Source organism: Artemia franciscana, chromosome 2, assembly GCF_032884065.1.
Source record: "Artemia franciscana chromosome 2, ASM3288406v1, whole genome shotgun sequence".
In the NCBI taxonomy this organism is placed as follows: Eukaryota; Metazoa; Arthropoda; class Branchiopoda; order Anostraca; family Artemiidae; genus Artemia; species Artemia franciscana.
In genome coordinates, this window is record NC_088864.1 from 35,154,565 (window position 1) to 35,173,504 (window position 18,940).

General features: G+C 36.1%; 1 protein-coding gene across 5 annotated transcripts in view; it reads left to right on the forward strand.

The window, feature by feature from the left end:
* The window catches only part of LOC136040727 (8-oxo-dGDP phosphatase NUDT18-like), a 64,415-nt gene that overhangs the window by 11,878 nt on the left and 33,597 nt on the right, over window positions 1–18,940 (forward strand). For all 5 annotated transcript variants that reach the window (XM_065725048.1, XM_065725062.1, XM_065725035.1 and 2 more), the window contains 3 exons: window positions 7,728–7,882; window positions 11,835–12,025; window positions 13,834–13,954. In XM_065725048.1, coding sequence (XP_065581120.1) covers window positions 7,777–7,882; window positions 11,835–12,025; window positions 13,834–13,954 — 418 coding nt within the window. In that variant the 5' untranslated portion in view covers window positions 7,728–7,776. The remainder of the gene's footprint in view (window positions 1–7,727; window positions 7,883–11,834; window positions 12,026–13,833; window positions 13,955–18,940) is intronic.

Below are 18,940 nucleotides of genomic sequence, written 5' to 3' on the forward strand. Positions count from 1 at the left end.
TTTGATAGGATTTAATATTTAATGGATAGTTCGGTATCCATATCTAAATAATTATTATTATCTTTACCTTTTCTTTCAATAACCTTTAAAATCATACCTGTATCTAATTTTTTAAATTCTTTTTTTTAAATCAGCTGCTGCAGAATCAGGTCTCTTTGGAGCAAAAAGGTCAACCATTTCACCTTTAAAATTATTAGTAATAACAAGTTTATTGCCATATTTAGTTGTCATACATTTCATTTCTTTACTTTCATATTCAATTCCTTGATCCAAGTATTCTTTCCTAATGGTTCGATTGTATTTATTTCCTATTTTCATTTCTCTCCAAAATTGCTCCATTTATTAGGTCTGGATTTTATCAGATTAATTTCTGAACCGTAATTTTTTTATTACCATCCCATTAGCGTATAACTCTAGACAAGTCTCCGTCGATGCAACTGGTCAAAACGCTTGATTTGGACCTGAAGGTTAAAGGTTCCTTCACATTGAGTTTTGGCGTTCCATTTTCCCCTTCACACTGGAATCCGTAAGGCTCAATAGTCCTTCGTAAGATCTTACGTTAACGTAGCAGTTGATGATGTCTATACGATCTGGCCCTAGATCAAAGATTAAGAAGCAGCCTGCTTCCCTCCAAACAAAAAAACCTGCGCGGTTTGCCTCAGAACCCAGGCTGATGTGTGATCACCAACACCAAAAATAAAAATAGATAACAGCCTTGTGAAGGGGTTTTACAAAAAATTAAAAAAATTATTTTTATCAATATTTAGTTTATGTATATATTCTATTAATTTACCTGTTGAAAAAACGTAAAGAATTTATTGAAATATTGAAACAAAAAGCAAATAACGTAAATATTTTAACCATTCTTTTCTGTACTTGATTTCTCCGAATTGAACACATTCATTTATATTAAGGAATAAAATTTAGATAAAATTCTCTGGATTCACCCCTTTGAATCTTTTTAATATACTCTACGCATAAATGTCCACAATTGACATTACTTAAATTTTGTATTGGAATAGAATGATAAGCGATTGGTTTATACGAAGTCTTTAAATAGTGTTCTATTTCATTTCTTGGTGGAATACTAAACGAATCAAAGAATTCTACAAATAGATATTTAGTGTCATTGAAATAACAAGTCCAATGAGTTCCAGGTGAGCCACTTCAATCATAATTAATTACACCACATTCTTCTTTATTGATTTTGTTTAGTAACTTATCTCGAGAAAATACACCTCTAAAGTAACGAATGTGGTGTAATTTAGCACTTCTATCAATATTTGTTGAGGGTATCATTTAATATTTTCTTTTTTTACACGCGTCTCGTTTTTTGGATAAGAGGTTGAAACTGCAGTATCAACAAGTTTTTAGGTCTTCCAAGTTTCTTAGGAAGTTCAACGTTTTCCATGAATTTTTTAGGTCTTCCACTTTTCTGAGAAACTGCACCGTTTCACATTCCAATGATTTTCTGTGTACCAGAAAGTCTTGAAGTTCCACCAATTTTCCCCGGTAATTTTAATGCTCCACTAGAAGAACTACCAGTAATTTTATCAACAACTTTTTTACCTGCATACTTTCCTAAGGCTGCAGCACCACTTGTTAAAACAGTTTTTCCAAGTGCAACAGCTAAAGGTATTAAAAACGGAAAAAATCCTCCATTTTGAATCAGGTGTTTGTATGAAACATCAATATCACATCCTTTATTTTCTTTCTTAATTTTTTTTCTATTTTATTCACTTGTCTTTGGTTTAAAAGAAATTGGAATGACTCTCTATCATTGTTTGCTGTGACTTACACGAATTCGGCATTTTTAGTTTGCTTTAAATCATTCTTTTATTTTTATTTCTGTGAAAAGTTGATAGATAAATTGTATGCTCAATAAAACTTGCCATTTATTAGTGAAATATTTTGTGTGATAAAAATCTAATATTATTTATTTTACTTCAAACTTCCTTTCATTCTCTTTTGAAACGCTTCATCTGGATCTATTTCTAGCATATTTATTTTAACATTTTCTAAAGTCAGATGCATAATTTTTGTTTTATTCTATCAATTTCTCTTGGATTAGAACATTTGAAAAATGCAAAATAATTACAAGTATGATTCTAGGGGTTTCAAAATAGCTTTGAGAAATATACATTGTTGATGCATTTCGTTTTCTACCTCTAACGAATAAATCTTCTGCGTTTTTCTGAACCTTTTCTGTTACAAAATCGTCAAAAATAACGAAATTCGTATAATTAGGGTCTAAGTCATCTACCTCTGCGATATGACCTTTATCATTACTTGCAAATGATATATTCTGTCCACCTTTCCCTCTAAACAGTTTCTAGTTTGAATTAGGTCTTGACATTTGTCTTCTTCGAGATCTTTAGCATATAAGTAAACTTTATTGAAATAAAAATAGTCATATACTAAATTTAAAAGTAATTCTGTTTTACCACTACCCATATTTCCGCAAATCAATAATCGAAAATAGTTCGACTGACTATTCGAAGGTTTAACATCGTATATACTTTAAGACGTGCTACTGTTTGATTCATTTACTTAGTATAGAATTTTAAAAGATAAAGCACTTAACTAGCTAACTTACTTAACTACCCAGCTAACCTAACTATCTAACTAACTTACTGGACTACCTAATTAACTAACTAACCTAACTATGTAGCTAAATAACTTAACTATCTAACTAACTAGCTTGAGTATAGGATCAAATCCCCAGGGTGCCGCGTTTACTTATTTTTCAAAATCTTCCTATTTTTGTCATTAGGGTCTTGAGCTTTTTTGTTTTGTTTTTTCTAAGAAAATTCCGTGTTTATTTGCTCTTAAAGTATACTGAGTTTCTGATAAGCTTTTTACTGTTCCCAATAACACATTTTTGTATTTCTTTAATGTCATTTTATCTTTAACGATACTCGTTTATTCTTTTCAGTTTTTTCTTTGCTTTGGCTTCATTGTCACCCTCTTTTAAATAAGCCTTTACTTTTGACCTTAAACCTACAAACTCAGACATAATTGTTCCAGATAATTCATCTTTCGTCACACCTATCACTTTTTTATTGACTGCAGGGTACTTATAAGGGTTATCTTTTTTATAATCCGGAGTATCGAATTTTTCTTGGAGGTCAACTATAATTTCTTCACAAAAGTCATCAGTTTGAATATCAAACAGTTCGTGGTAACGAACTGTAGTAAGGAGCGACCTTGCTCAATAGTAACTGAAACTCTAAAAAATGGAATTTTGATACCAATAGTTAAATGGCATTTTAGTGCTGATTTTAAATATATAAGTTTCATCAAGATTGGTCTTACCCGTCAAAAGTGTTGAGCCTGAGAAATTTGCCTCATTTTAGAAAATAGGGAAACATCTTTTAAAAGTCGTAAAATCTTAACAAAAATCGCACCATCAGATTCAGCATATCAAAGAACCCTATTGTAGAAGTTTCAAGCTCCTATCTACAAAAATGTGGAATTTCGCATTTTTTTTTGCCAGAAGACAGATCACGGATGCGTTTATTTGTTTTTTTTGTTGTTGTTTTTTTCCGAGGGGGTGATCGTATCGACTCAGTGGTCCTAGAATGTAGCGAGAGGGCTCATTCTAACAGAAATTAAAAGTTCTAGTGCCCTTCTTAAGTGACCAAAAAACTGGAGGGCACCTAGGCCCCCTCCCACGCTCATATTTTTCCTAAAGTCACCGAACCAAATTTTGAGATAACCATTTTATTCACCATAGTCGGAAAACCTAATAACTATGTCTTTGGGGACGACTTACTTCCCCATAGTCCCCGTGGGAGGGGCTGCAAATTACAAACTTTGACCTGTGTTTACATATAGTAATGGCTATTGGGAAGTGTACAGACGTTTTCAGGGGGATTTTTTGGTTTGGGGGATAGAAGTTGCGGGGGGTTATGTGGGAGGATCTTTCCATGGAGGAATTCGTCATGGTGGAAGAGAATTTCAATGAAGGGGGCGCAGGATTTTTTAGCATTATTTAAAAAAAAACAATGAAAAAATAAATATGAAAAGTAAAATCGCTAAAGATTGTTTCCGATCAAAAGCTATGTTGTTTAATTTTTTTTTGTCTTTGTTCATCAGTAGTGATTATTTCAATTCTTATTCTTTTTCTGACATTTTCATCATTTTCCCAAAACAGACATTATTCGTGAGTTTAAAGAAATCTTCCTCGAAATCATTTATTCCCTTTTGTCGTAGTTTAGTATTATGATTGATATGTTCTTTTAAATAGGGTGATCCAGTTAATGCTAGTATTCTATGTACTTTTTTCAATATTAAGCTGTGTTTTAGATAAAATTCTTATAAGTTCTAATATAGGTTCTTATATATATATATATATATATATATATATATATATATATATATATATATATATATATATATATATATAGAAGAGTGTTTGGTCTACATCAGACAACTCATTCACAGATTCTGAAAGGTGATATGGGCCTGTTTTCTTTAAAGCTACGTAGGTATATTTTAATGCTTAGAAGAGATGTTGAAATGTGGTTTAAAAACCTCGTGGCCATCCCAAATTAAATCATTACTAGAAAAAGTAGGAATGCCTTATTTATGGAATAATGGTCTTTGCTCTCGTGATGTACCAACACATTTAGAAAGCCAGGTACGATTTATATTAGAGAGTCAGGAAATTCAGCATTGGCAAGGGCTGGTTTTTGATTCTACAACCCTGCAACATTATAATCAGGCAAAACCTAGTTTTGGGGAGGAAGTTTATTTTAAATTTAACTTACCGGCTATGATTCTACGTCGTTGGATTCAGCTTAGGGCAAATTGTCTTCCAATCGAGAACAGGCAAAAAACGTTCGACAAAAATAAAATGACAGTTGGTCCTGATAGGCGGTATGTTTGTCCCCCTTGTAAAGATGATGATGAAGGCTTGGATCATTTTTCTCCGGAAATGCCCGGTGCTCTTGGATTTACGGGAAATTTATTTGCATGGGGTTAATTTGATGCTTCCGGGTATTCTACAAAATAGTAACCCAACCACAATATTTCGAGTGGGAGTATATTTAGATAAATCTTTAATAAGAAGAAAAAGTTTTATATGATTAATTTCTTTTGTAGTTAGATTAGGTACTTTTTGCGTTGAATTCTGTTTTTTGTGCGTGTTCGTGCTGTTGTTAATTTCCTTGCTTATTTGTTATTTATTTATATTTTTGTGTATATGGCCCACGGGTTTTTGAAATACACTTATCTATCTATAGTTCTTATATTGAGTTCTTATAATGCACAACATAATTTATTTTGTTATTTAAAGTTCTTTTAAATACGCTCTTTATGCTAAAGTTTGACTCTTTTTCTTAACTCTACATTTTAAAACAGTAAAAAACTTTAGCGTAAAGAGCGGGGCGTTGAGGAGGAAAAGCCCCTTTCAAATACGGAGTAATTTCTGTTCGTTTTAAGTTTTAATGTCGCTCCTTACTTTCATTTAAAAAAATTTTTTTTTTTGTTTAATTTCTGGACGTTTTTGAATTAATGCATGGTTTGATCTTGGCTCTCCGCATATAAATAATTAAAATGAAATTTGCGTATTAATTTTTTGGGGCTAAATGGCTTTTTCATAGTTTTAATCGGAAGATTTTGAGAAAAAAGGAGCAAGGGAGGAGGCCTACTTGCCCTCCAATTTTTTGATTGCTTAAAAAGGCAACTATAACTAATAATTTTTTACGAACGTTTTCATAAGAAAATATATACCTAACTCACGAATTAAATTACGGAGCGAACTTCTATATTCGTGTGTTTTTATTGTGTATATGAGGGGGCTCACCCCTCGTCGATACCTCGCTCTTTACATTAAAGCTTAAATTTTGTCCCAATTCCTCAAGAATGACCCCTGAATCACAAAGGCCGCAGAATAAATAGTTGAAATTACTAAAAATACTTTAGCGTAAAGAGCGAGGTATTACGAGGAGGTAAACCCCTCATATGCGTAATAATTTCTGTTCGTTTTAATTTGTAATGCTGCTTCTCACTTTCAGTAGAAAAAACTTTTCATATTTATTTTTTCATTCTTTTTTTAAATAATGCTAGAAAATCCTGCGCCCCCTCCATTGAAAGTCTCTTCCCCCGTGAGAAGTTCCTCCATAGAAAGATCCTCCCCGGTAACCCTCCCCCCTCAAATATCCCCCCAAACGAAAAAGTTCCGCCTGAAAACGTCTGTACACTTCCCAGTAACCATTACTATATGTAAACATAGGTAAAAATTTGTAACTTGCAGCCCGTCCCACGGGGACTGAGGGGGAGTAAGTCGTCCCCAAAGACATAGTTATTGGGTTTTTTGACTATTGTGAATAAAATGGCCATCTCAGAATTTTGTTCCGGTGACTTCGGGGAAAGAATGAGCGTGGGAGGGGGCCTAGAGCCCTCCAATTTTTTGGTCACTTAAAAAGGGCCCTACAACTTTTAATTTCCGTTAGAATGAGCCCTTTCGCGACATTCTAGGACCACTGAGTCGATACGATCACCCTGGGAAAAAAAACAAATAAATACGCATCCGTGATTTGTCTTCTGGCAAAAAATGTGAAATTCCACATTTTTGTAGATAGGGGCTTGAAACTTCTACAATAAGGTTCTCTGATACGCTGAATCTGATGGTGTCATTTTCGTTAAGATCGTATTTTTTTTAGGGGATGTTTCCCCCTATTTTCTAAAATGAGGCAAATTTTCTCAGGCTTGTAACTTTTGATGGGTAAGACTAATCTTGATGAAACTTATATATTTAAAATCAGCATTAAAATGTCATTCTTTTGATGTAACTATTGGTATCAAAATTCCAGTGTTTCCAGAGTTTCGGTTACTATTGAGCCTGGTCGCTCCTTACTATAGTTCGTTACCACGAACTGTTTGATTATTTAAACATACATTTCTAAAATTTTCAACGAAATCTGATAAAATTAAAACATTACTTTTTAGGTATAATTTATTGTAATCTAATAGTGTTTTACATTTAAATAATTTCCAAATAGATTTCGCTCTTATGTAATCTTCTTCACCCCAGGTTGGGATTCACGTATCTAGACAGATATATAAAAGCAAAAAAAAGATCTGTAAAGAGAATGAATTTTATTACTGTATGGCACTTCCAATATACTATTGAAGTATGCAACAAAAAATCAAGGGGACTGCTGGGAGCAAGAGATTAAACTCTTAAAAAAATCTTTCGAAATTTTTGTTCTTTTTGGGGGGAGGGGCTACATTCGCCACTGGGTGTGGTTTCAGAATCCAAGGAAATGCCATAAATGGGTAAATGATTCATCTTCTAAATGCAAAGAATGGAATGGTCTTTGGTTATGCAAAATTTCGTCTCAAACAATTGATCCATTGAACTTAAGTGTCGTCTAGTTTTCTGCTTAAAGAGATAAAACCAGTTTACAATTTTGTTTTTCAGATAGATTAAGAATCTGAAAATATGGTATGGGCTCATACATCAAATTTAAAACTTACTCCCTGTTTCCCCATGAAGAAGGAGAGGGGGGTTGTTCTCTTTATCTTCGGTTACATTATTGGGTATGATTCACTGCATTCATTTTCGGTATCAAGGAAGAGGAAAAAGATGCAAAATGTATACCATTCATAGCTGTTGGCAACCTGAGAGGCATAGGGTTAGCAACTTTCCCAAGGTACAAATCTGAAAGGAAATGCACGTTTTTTAAGTTTTTCATTAGCTTAATCGTGTTTCTTTCTAGCATATACTGGTAACCGTGTTAATAATGCAATGAAGACAATAAGTTGAAAATGTCGTCTGTCATCAATCAACTAGAAGACCTTTTAGAAGGTCTTGATCCAGTAGTTACCGAAGATTATGTGGATTTTACATTGAAACAGCAAAATGAAGTCCAAAGTATGCATGAACTTAGTAATTTTTGCAAACCTAGCATGATTAATTTCTCTCTTTTTTTTCTTTCTTTTTTGTTAACCAGTTCTGATCTTTTCTTGCAAACAATTTTCCAGAATATTTATGTACATTGTGTAAAGTATCACTGGTGTAGTAGTATTGTCACTGATAATAATGAAATAAAATAGAACTCTTTTTCTTGAAAAGGACGCTCAAATTTTCGGTTTCGACCTGAACGAGTCCTCGTCCAATTTGGCTATTGATTCAGTGCTTTGAGTATTTCAGAATTTAGGGTTTTCCCTTAATTTCCCCAACAAAAATCAAATTTTTATGAAATTTCCCCAAAAATTAACGTTTACAAAAGTTAACAATTTGTACTTCGTACTAACGTTCATGTAGCCTATTTACGAAAGTCAATTTTGGGTTGATCTCAGAGAGGCCAGTTTTCTTCGGTAGAAACCTGGGATAACCCCTAAAAATTCCAGTATAATGGAAGCACTGACCTGGTTTAACACAGTTACAGCTGGTGAAAAAAAAACATAGAATAAATGCACATCCATGAACCATCTTCCCCGGAAAAGAATGGAGTTTTATATTTTTGTTGATAGGAGACCTTATTTATGGACCTTATATCCCAGGATTCTAAGGTATCTTGAGTTTGTTAGTTTAATTTTTATTAGGACCGCTCCTTTTTTTTTACATGTGTTTCCGCCTTTTCCTAATATGTAAATTCGTAAATGTACTCCATTTACATTCTCGAATTTTTCATTACTTCCTTACATTGAGGAAATTACATACATTCACGTAATTCATAAAACGTAAATTCATTTACGCTATTAACCATTATGAATAACTTTAAAATTAATGAGTTTTACACATTTGGAATCAGTATAAAAAGTAGATTCATTTGGAATGTATCAAAGGCCTTGAGTCCACAAAGATGAAATTACTCGTCAAACACATTGAAATCATAGAATCAAATATTTCCAGGGATTAATTTTAAAAGGTTTTTTAAATAATAAAAGGCTATATTAAAATCTAAAACTAGTAGAAATAAAGCCATGTAACTGTAAAATATTTTGCGGTGACTAACTGTAAGTAAGGAGCAATGTGGGCTAAAAGTATTTGAAATTTCAAAGAAAGGGAGTTCTGATAACAAAATATGCATCTGTAGAAGCAGCTCTTTATGATGATTGCAATTGTGTAAAACTCATCAAATATAAAGTTACCCACCAGAAGCTAGGAGCCTGAAAAAATCTGCCTAATTTTTGGAAAAGGGGAAAACTACCTCCAAGAGGGAGGGTGATTTTGGTGAAGTTTGCACCATTAAATCCAGCATATCATAGAATCCTACTGTAGAGGTTTCAAGCTCTGATCTCCAAAATTGTGGTCTTTGTTTTTGAAAAGGGAAATCATGGATGTTTGTTTATTTGTTTTTTTTTTTTCCAGAGGTAATTGTATTGAACTAATGGTCCTATAGAATTAGTAAAATACTCATTTCAACGGGAATTAGAAGTTTTATTGCCCTTTTCAAGTAGCCAAAAAGATCGCGCCACTGCGAAGTGGCTTTCATTGCCTTTTTGCTGTGTAAAACTGAAAGTTTGTCCCAAAGTGGTCCAAGTTGCTTCCGATAGAAAATTCTGAGATTGCCAATCGATTAAAATTATCGTTGGGATGAAGAAATATGGATGCACATTCGTTACTAAGGAATCATGTAGTTCTTAGGGAATAGACGGTGAATACAGATATTTGTTTTATAGCTTTGTTTAAAAAAGTTAATTCACTTGATGTTTGATTAAATTATGTATACTTGATGTAATTTAGCATAAACTACTATGGAGTTATAGAAAAACAAACCAAAGACATAAAAAAGAATAAAAACAAAAAAGGAGAAAAAAGCCTAATGAACCAAACGGCATACAATTCCAGCTTAGACCAGAAACATTAATCGCATGTGGGCGTAAAAAAAAAAAAAAAAAAAAAAAAAAAAAAAAATATTGTATGTAAATATAATTAAATTATCTGGGGATCAATATGTTTTAAAAGGTACCAACCGAGTGACACTTTCTAGCCATCTCAGCTGAAATATTTCAGGTAGAATGACAAGCAGACAACGATTATATATAGAAGGGTCAGAGACAAGAGACTGTCCAGTTTTGTGAGCTATAGGAACATTATCGAACAATTAAAGAAAATCAAAAGACACATGAAACAATAAAAAGTGAATTCAAATCAAGCAATGGCTTATTAATAGGACTATTTGTTTCAACGATAAAGTGCCTTACTCTATCATATACCCTAGAGAGTGGTATCAAAAGGGAAGAAAATCTTGACTTCCTTATAGTGGAGCAATAAGAGACAGGCGGAAGATTGAATTATACTATGAAACAAAATTTTTAGAATTGACCCAAGAAAAATGTGTTCTATCTTTTCAATAATTCCAAGATTTTTCGATATCTTCATTCTAATTTGTCTAATATGATGCCTAAAGAAAAGATTCTTATCAAGAAGAAACACTGGAACCGAACTAGAGCATAAGCATCACTAGATATACTGAGAGTATCCCTTGAAACATGCATTTCTGAAAGTTGGGGCAAGTATGAGAAATTCGCAAGAAAATCATGAAGCTTGGCTTAGCAACGCTTAATACCAGTTAATTAGCGCCGAACCACAGAAACGCTCTTTCAAACAAAAATATCAACTTAATACAGATCTGAGACTGTGGCAGGGTGCTGTCGGTAGCGAAGGTAACTACAGTGTCGTCACCATTTCATGGAGATCTACTTTTGTCGGCATGGAACAATTTAGGATGACATATCTGACAACAAACTGTTTGTTTTGGTTCACGACCGTAAATATAAAATCGTTAACATAAGTTTAGAACATAAATGGACCTGTAACTGAGCTTTGTGGGACCTAAAAATCAACTTGAGACGGTGAGCAGAAAAGAGGATTCACAGAAATAGCTCTTCGAGACATAAACGAAACTATCACTGTAAAAATGTTTGTGCAATGAAATTAAATTATGTATGAGAGCCCTAAAGGCACTACCTACAAATGTAATATGTATAATGATTTTAGGATGAAATGTTCAGTATGAGTCCTGTGGAGGCGAAAGCTTCCCGTATATACCCGAGATGATCTTTTTTTTATGTAACCATTTGCTACTTTATGGCTGTATTGATTAAATTTATGACGAAAGAAAATTTTAATTAAAAGTCAAACCTAAAACGAACAGAAATCAGCAAAAACAAATGTAGGTCAATCTCTCCCTAAACCTTTTGAAGGCCAGGTCGTTTGACCCCTCACCCCTTCTTTTACACATAAAATTATAAATCGAATTTTAAATAAGGTTCGATCCTTCCAACCTCTTCTTGAGATTTTGTCGGTATACCCTTTTGATAAACCTGAATAAATGTAGTATATTTTTTTTTCGTTGGCCCCTCTCACAACTCAAAATTTGTGGTCCACTTGGGCCCCCCCAACACCAAATGAAAGTTAGAACTTGACCCCAAATATCGTTCCCTGCGACAACGCAGATATTCTCCCCCCAATACTCCCTGAAAAATTCAATTTAGCTCTTCCGGCTTCTTAAAATTACAATAGTATCTTGCGAGCCACTGCTGAACCACTTCCCCATTACTTAGCCATATTTATGCATGCAAGTTGTCTATCTCTCAACCGTATCTTGCCTACGCCTGTATAGAAATCTTCCTCTCTCCACCCCCCTCCCCCCCCCCAAGAAAAAACAAATCGATATACTGTGACGGAGAGATTTATTAATTATGAACTGATATTATCATCCGTTTGGCTGCTTAAATTCTTTCCACCACCACCTCCTCACATCCCCTCAAAATTGTAATATCGGCTATTTTATTGCCATGCAGCTTATTAATCGAGAACGATAAGTTAGTGAAGTCTTGGTATTTCAAGTCTGAATGAAGCTCCTTTTTTCAAGTTGCTAAAGGAATCACTCCATCGGCTCCTGCAAATTATGTTCCTGTTACAAAAAAGACTGTTACGTACATAGTAATGGCTGCCATCACGAATGATGCTGGTGATGTTCTGTTCATGCAAGAAGCTAAGAGTTCATGTGCTGGACAGTGGTATCTTCCAGCCGGAAAAGTGGAACCCGGTGAAGATCTAGAGGTAAATTGTTGTTTTTGGGATGTTGACTATGAAATTATAGTTTCTTTTGTTGAATTTTGTGCCAAATTAGAATTTTTAAACAGTGATAAAAAAAATGAAGAAATTTGCTGTAAATATGTAATGCTTATTTAATACAGAATAGAAATCAAGGAACAAAGATCGAGAATGGAGGTTTTTCAGGTCAGCGGGAATACTGCACAAATCAAGACGAATATTTCGGGAGAACAACCTCTTTGCTTCTTTGTGATCGGTAAAATTTGGTCAGGGGGAGGTGGTCTTTGAAAAGGCAAGGGCCTACTTGGTACCTACGATCATACAGTTTGAATATTGTTGTATTAATCCATTTCAAAGAGGGGACATGCTTATTTTTCTGTGAAAAAGAAGCTCGCAGTGAAATAGTGAGGATCATGGGTCCAGTTTGTACCTCAAGTCACAATGTTAAAAAGTCACTACACGTTTATGATTTAAACATACTGCATCATGTCTTCCACATAAATGCTGTATGTGGTAGGGATGGAGGGTGTTAAAGGGTCAACTGTCTCACTTTGGTTCTATAATCATGCAGACTGGAAATGTTTGAATGATTCAGGTTCAAACAAGATGCAACATGCCTACTTTTCCGCTATGAAGGGGTGGGTAGCGGGTATCGTAGATTCTAAGGGTTCAATTTCTGCACCCATCAATACAGATTAAGAAGCTTTGTGTAATTTGTCTTCAAAAAAGGTGCAACATGTTTACGTCTCTGCTGAAATGCTGATATGTGAGAGGAAGGGAGTGGAGTGGCAACACGCCTCCATTGATCTGTGGGTCATACAGATTAAATTCTTTGCATGACTCTGGCCGAAAGACGTTGCGATATGCTTAGTTGTTTGCACACAAGATGACAGGAGTATTGGAACGACATACAGTTTAGTTTAATTCTCTAATAGCAGCTATTGAAAATTGTGTGATTTTAGTTCCAACAAAGTGTAAACATACCAGAAAATCTTTCTGTTACAAAGCTTAGGGTGGAAAGACATATGCATATTGGATGGGCTATGGGTCCACTTTTGCCTCAACTAATATAGATTGATGTATTTTTATATAGATTAGTCTATAGAGTAACTAACGTATAAGTGTGATTCCGCTTAAAGTTAAATTGAAAAAAAAAAACAAGTGTTTTCAAATGAAAGTCAGGAGCTACATTAAAACTTAAACCGAACAGAAATTATTCTTCATATTGGGGGGGGGGCTGCCTGCTCCTCAATCCCTCGATCTGTTCACTAAAGTTTTACTTTTTTGTCGCAATTCTTTAAGAACATGTCATAAAGCACAAGTGCTGTTGAATTGGACTAGGAAGCTTTTCAAAAGATTTAAAAACTTTAGTGTAACGATCGAGGGATTGAGGATTGGTCAGCTCCTCTCATATATGGAAGAATTTCTGTCGTTTTAAGTTTCGATGTGGATCCTTACTTTCAGTTGAAAAAACGTGTTTTTTACTTAATTTTTGATCGTTTTCATACTGTGCTGTCAAATACCCTCGCCGTCCTTCTATGTGGGAAATTTTCCTGGAAAATACCCCCCTCCCTATAAATAATTTCTCCTGGTTGAATTTTCAAGAACTAGGGAACCATGTTTTTCAATTTCTGACCTAATGAGTCTGCTACCCCGTGTATACCCCGTGTGTCTGCTACCATCTTTTCTATAAAATGAGGCAGCAAAAATGAAACTAATACAACGTAGATACATAGCTCTTTAGTGACTTCACGCTATCTTATCGACTGTGATATGAAGATGTGTTTTCAAATCTTATGTATTAATTATTCTAGACTGCCTGTAAACGTGAGGTTAAGGAAGAAACTGGGCTGGAGATTATGCCAACTACTCTTCTGGCCATTGAAACTGCATCAGGTTCTTGGTTCAGATTTGTAATGACTGGTGATGTCTTAGGTACCACTTAACATTTGTTTATCTTCTTTTTTGTCTGTTTATTGTTTCTATATCCGCAATTTTTATATTGCAGATATTAGGTTATATAAACGTGAGTTCTTATGCTTCGTAAATGCTAAGAAATAGATCACAATCCCAAGCATTTGTTTTAATTTATCACCTTGTACTGCTGTAGCATCGATTCCATTAGGATTAAATACATTTTTTTTTAAACTGAAAGTAATGAGCAACATTAAACCTTAAAACAAACCGAACTTATTCCGTATATGAATGGTCGCCCCCTCCTCAATACCTTGCTTTTTACGCTAAAGCTGTTAGCACTTTTTATAAAAAGCTTCCTATTCTAATTAAACGGCTCTTGTGTTTCAGTAGCCGCTCCTAAAAAAATGGTACACACAGTGAAACTTTAGCGTAAAGAGCAAGGTATTGAGGAGGGGGCAACCCTTCATGCATGGAATAATTTCTGTTCGTTTTTAGTTTTGATGTTGTTCCTTACTTTCAGTTAAAAAACTTCAATTTCTCCTGGTTTTTCAAGTAATGCCGGTAAGTCTGGCTCACCGTCCATGAGATATACCCCCCTCTCTCGCGGGGAACTCTTCTGTGGAAATTTTATCCAATGTAAAGTGCACCCTCCCCCCATCAAATTCCTTTCAGAGAGTTCCATCTTCGCTGAAATCCCAGTAAAATTTCTTGTCGACGAGTCAGCCGGAAAAATTCTCCTTAGATTACTTTCGTTTGAAAAAGAATTCAATTTCTAATCGGTTTCTCAATCCCCCTGGAATTGTCCCTTTCCTTGGAATTTTTTCCCAGAAATCAAAACACGTAGAAAATAGTCCCCCTGGTAGTTCCCCCGAAACATCTCTACATGCAAAATTGAGTATGCAAAGAGAATGTAAGACAATCGAAAAGAATTTCGTATAGGAATTCTGTCCAATCCCCACAGTGTAAAGTTTCCCATGGAAAATTCACCCCCGGGGAATTTCCCTCCCCTAAGGCGATTCTCCCTATGGAAATCCATCCCAAGCACAAAATCTCCCCCCCCCCCTGAGAAATGTCTGTATCTTTCCCAATAATAAATACCATACGTAAACAATGGGCAAATTGCATAACTATATTATTTGATCTATCAACTATACTAAGCAAAATGGCTATCTCAAAGTTTTTATCAGATAACTTTGGGGAAAAAGGGGCGTGGGAGGAGGGCCAATTACCCTGCAATCTTTTTGGTCACTTAAATAGGGCACTAGAACTTCTAATTTTCGTTTCGAATGGATCCTCTCCCGATCTTCTCGGACCATTTTTTATGCGATCATCCTAGAAAAATAATAAATAAATACGTATCCATGATCTCTCTTCTGGCAAAAATAGCATAATTCCACGTTTTTGTATATAGCAGCGTTCGGACTCGCCTATAAATTCCAAAAAATTCCTATATTCTTATGCACTCCTATAAAATGCCTATATTTTGGCTAAAATCCTATCATTCCTATATTTTCGGCTGAAGACTACTAAGAACATTGCTCATGATTTGCAATTTTCACTTCTCTTGAAGTAAGCCAAGATGTGCTTTTCTTTTTGCTTTTGACTCTGTTGTAGACTGAGCAGTCTTTCGGTGTAGATCGATAATTAATTACAACTGATGAGCGGTTTGAACTTAACTAATGTTTTGTACTGGGCTTAGTAAGCTGCTTCTGCCTGGGCTATGCTGTTGTGTTGACTTAGTAGCCTATGTTTTGTTTTTTTGTCATGTTGGGCCTGTCCGAAATGAACAAAGATCAGTATATAGGCTAGCAGTATCTGTTTAATGAGACTGGAGTTCTTGCGACTTCTGCGTTTCCTTCCTGAACGGTATTTTAAAGGCTGATGCGAATACGGCCCGCTTTTGGACATATCCATATTTTTTCTTTTTATGGTCTTTTAATCTTGGAATGCTATTTTGTAGGTGATGCTTGGTAATTAAGTATGGGTCCTACCAAGTTTAATAGTTCATGGCTTGCTAAGACGGATCGCAGCGGTAGAAAGATTGGCGAATGGTGTAAGACTGGGAACTACCAGTACTTGTTCTTTTGCAAACTCTGCTTGCAAAATTTTGGTTGCACAGTTGGGGCTGCTCAGGGGTAAACCAACATGTGCGATCTGCAGAACACAAAGCCGCAGTTACTGCTTAACTACATCTACTATAGCTTAATCTAAATGGACAATCTCGAGTTGATGAAACAACCAAGGATAAACCGTTAGTTGGTACAAGCATGTTTTGTGAGCGTGATGCCGCTTATAAAGCTGAGTTAATATGGGCACTTCAGACGGTACACAGTTCCACGTCTGCTAACTCTTCAGACCATATTGTCGCAACCTTCCATGCGATGTTCCCCGGTATGATCTCCGACGAAATGTCCCTATGTGCGATGAAACTCATGTATCTGATCACCGATGCGCTGCATCCTTACTGTAAGCAAATGCTTGTGAAGGACATTCAATCATATCTTGTACTAGAATATGACGAGACAACCAACAACGCTGGTATGAAAGAGTTACAGATATGTGTTCGATATTGGTCCTCATATGGAAACGAAATCCAGAGCAGACTTTTATGCACAAGTTTTATGGGCCACGCGACAATTGATGATCTGTGTAGGAAGATTATGTCAGCCATTGAGCAGAATCAGCTGCCACTTGAAAAACTGATCATGCTTGGAAGTGATGGACCAAACGTCATGAAGACTTCACGTTGTGAAGACTATTGAAAGTACCAAAAGAAAGTAAGAGTGCCAGAGAATGCTTTCATATAGCATGTCATAAGCCGCTAGCTGACGATTGGACGTGCCCTTGCTAGAATCATGCAGCACTTGTCGGTAATCTTAGAGTACTTAATGAACTTCATGCCGAGAGAGAAAAAACTGAAGAAAGTTCTGTCCACTCCCAAATTTCTGAAGATGGTGGCTTATATCAGAAGTGCGACGATGAAGGCCCAACTCGATTTTGTTCTAGCCTCAGCAGAACTGTTCATAAGTTTTACCCAACTGTTCCAGAAAGAAGTGCCTCTCATTCATGTGCTGAACTCGGAGATCAAAAGACTAGTTGTGACGCTTTGCGGACGGGTCTTTACTCCAGATTTCGTGACCGAGAATGAAATTTCTCACCAGAAATGTTGAACCTTGCTGAAAAATTTGCAGAAAAGCCCATAGTTTCAGAAAATGTGGAACGAGCTTTCCGTGAGAAAGCAACGCTGAAAGACAAGGCCATTTTCTATGTCAATTTGTGAAAACATTTTATTGCGGGCATTCGCCATATTTTGAGCAAATGTTCTCTGGAAAAGGATGGTTTTCTGGAGGCTTTACGCTTTTTGAATCCGATCAACATGAAGGATTCAAGAAGCATTGCAGAGATAGCGGCTGTGGCACTCGAGATTGTGATTGGAGCAAGCTTAGTCGTCGCCCAGGCTGAGTGGCTGCTTTTGCGAACAGAAAATGGACCCCGTGAGGACATTACTTGGATTGATCATTTTTGGAGCCATTACTTTGGACTGGTGAATGAGCGCGGGGAAAGCAAGTACCCGGAACTTACCAAGCTTATCAAAGCAATGCTGACGTTATCGCCTGGCAGCGCAGATGTTGAGCGTGGGTTCTCGCGTTCTGGTAGGATTCTCGGTGAAGACCAGACATTAATGTCTGAACGCGTTCTGGATGCGAGACTCATGGTATATGACACGTTGAGACTTTATGGAGGAAAACCAGAACGGTTTTTTATTACAAAAGAAATGTTGAATCTTGCACGTTCTGCACGGTCTCGGTATCAACAATATCTGCATGAAAAGAAAAAAGAAGAGCTATCCGAGAAGGAGAAAGGAGCTTTTGAAGAGGACAACAAGTGGAAGTTGCAGGAGGCCCACGACAAAAAGAAAGAAATTGAAGACCTGGAAAGCGAAAAGAAAAACTTAGAGCATCAGACCAAAGAGAAAAGAGAACAGTAGCAGATACTCTACTTCAAGAAGTGACCGATAGAATGAAGAACGCTGCCGGGTCCAAGAGTTCCATAGACATTGCCCTAGCTGTTTCTTTGCTCGAAGTTACTGTGGAGTCGAGAACAAGTGAAAGAGAGCAGATGGCGGAATCTGCGAGAATGGAGCAGTCTCTTGCAAAGAGGAAAAACTGACCTCATATCGAAATTGATGCCCAAGAAGCAGCAAGAGTGATTCCGGGTATTTTACCTGTATCAGTCAATCCTTGGAACAGTATGTGTGTCTAATTAAAAAAAAAAAAAATGCAGAAAAATGGAAATAACGAATTTACGTGACCAGGCATCCCACCCCATCTACCACCGATCTGATCCCGAAGACTTCCGAATCCTATATTTGGCCTATATTTTGGCTCGGGAAATCCTATATAAATAGGACAGAGCCTATAATTTGAAACGAACCGACCTGTCCGAACCCTGATATAGGAGCTTGAGATTTCTACAGCAGGATTCTGCAGTGCGCTGAATCTAATAGTGTGACTTTCATTTATTCCTTGAATTTTGGAGGGTGTTTCCCCCTATTTCAATAATCAGTCAAGTTTCTTCAGGCTCGCAACTTCTGAGGTGAAACACTAAACTTGATGAATTTTACATAGTTGGAATCAGAATAATAAGTTGACCCATTTTTACCCCAGTAAAAATTTCAGTTCAATTGTGAAAACCCAGTTACAAGTCAGGCCAGTATACCTGCCTGGACTACCATTTACCCAACAACCGTCTCTAGACTCGCGTCAAGCAAGCACCAACGACTCGGCGTCCTAGCCGAGTCGGTTGGTGCGCTGGATTTGGGATTCTTTGTCTGAAAGGACGCGGGTTCGAATCCCAGTGTACCCAATTGTTCAGTTTGGGACGGGAGTCAGTGGCGTGACTCTGTAAGCTTAGCCAGAGTCGACCCAGCTTTAAATGGGTACCTGGAGAAATCTGGGGAAGGTAAACAGGAAGGGTGTGCGAAAGCACAGGATGGTTGGCCCC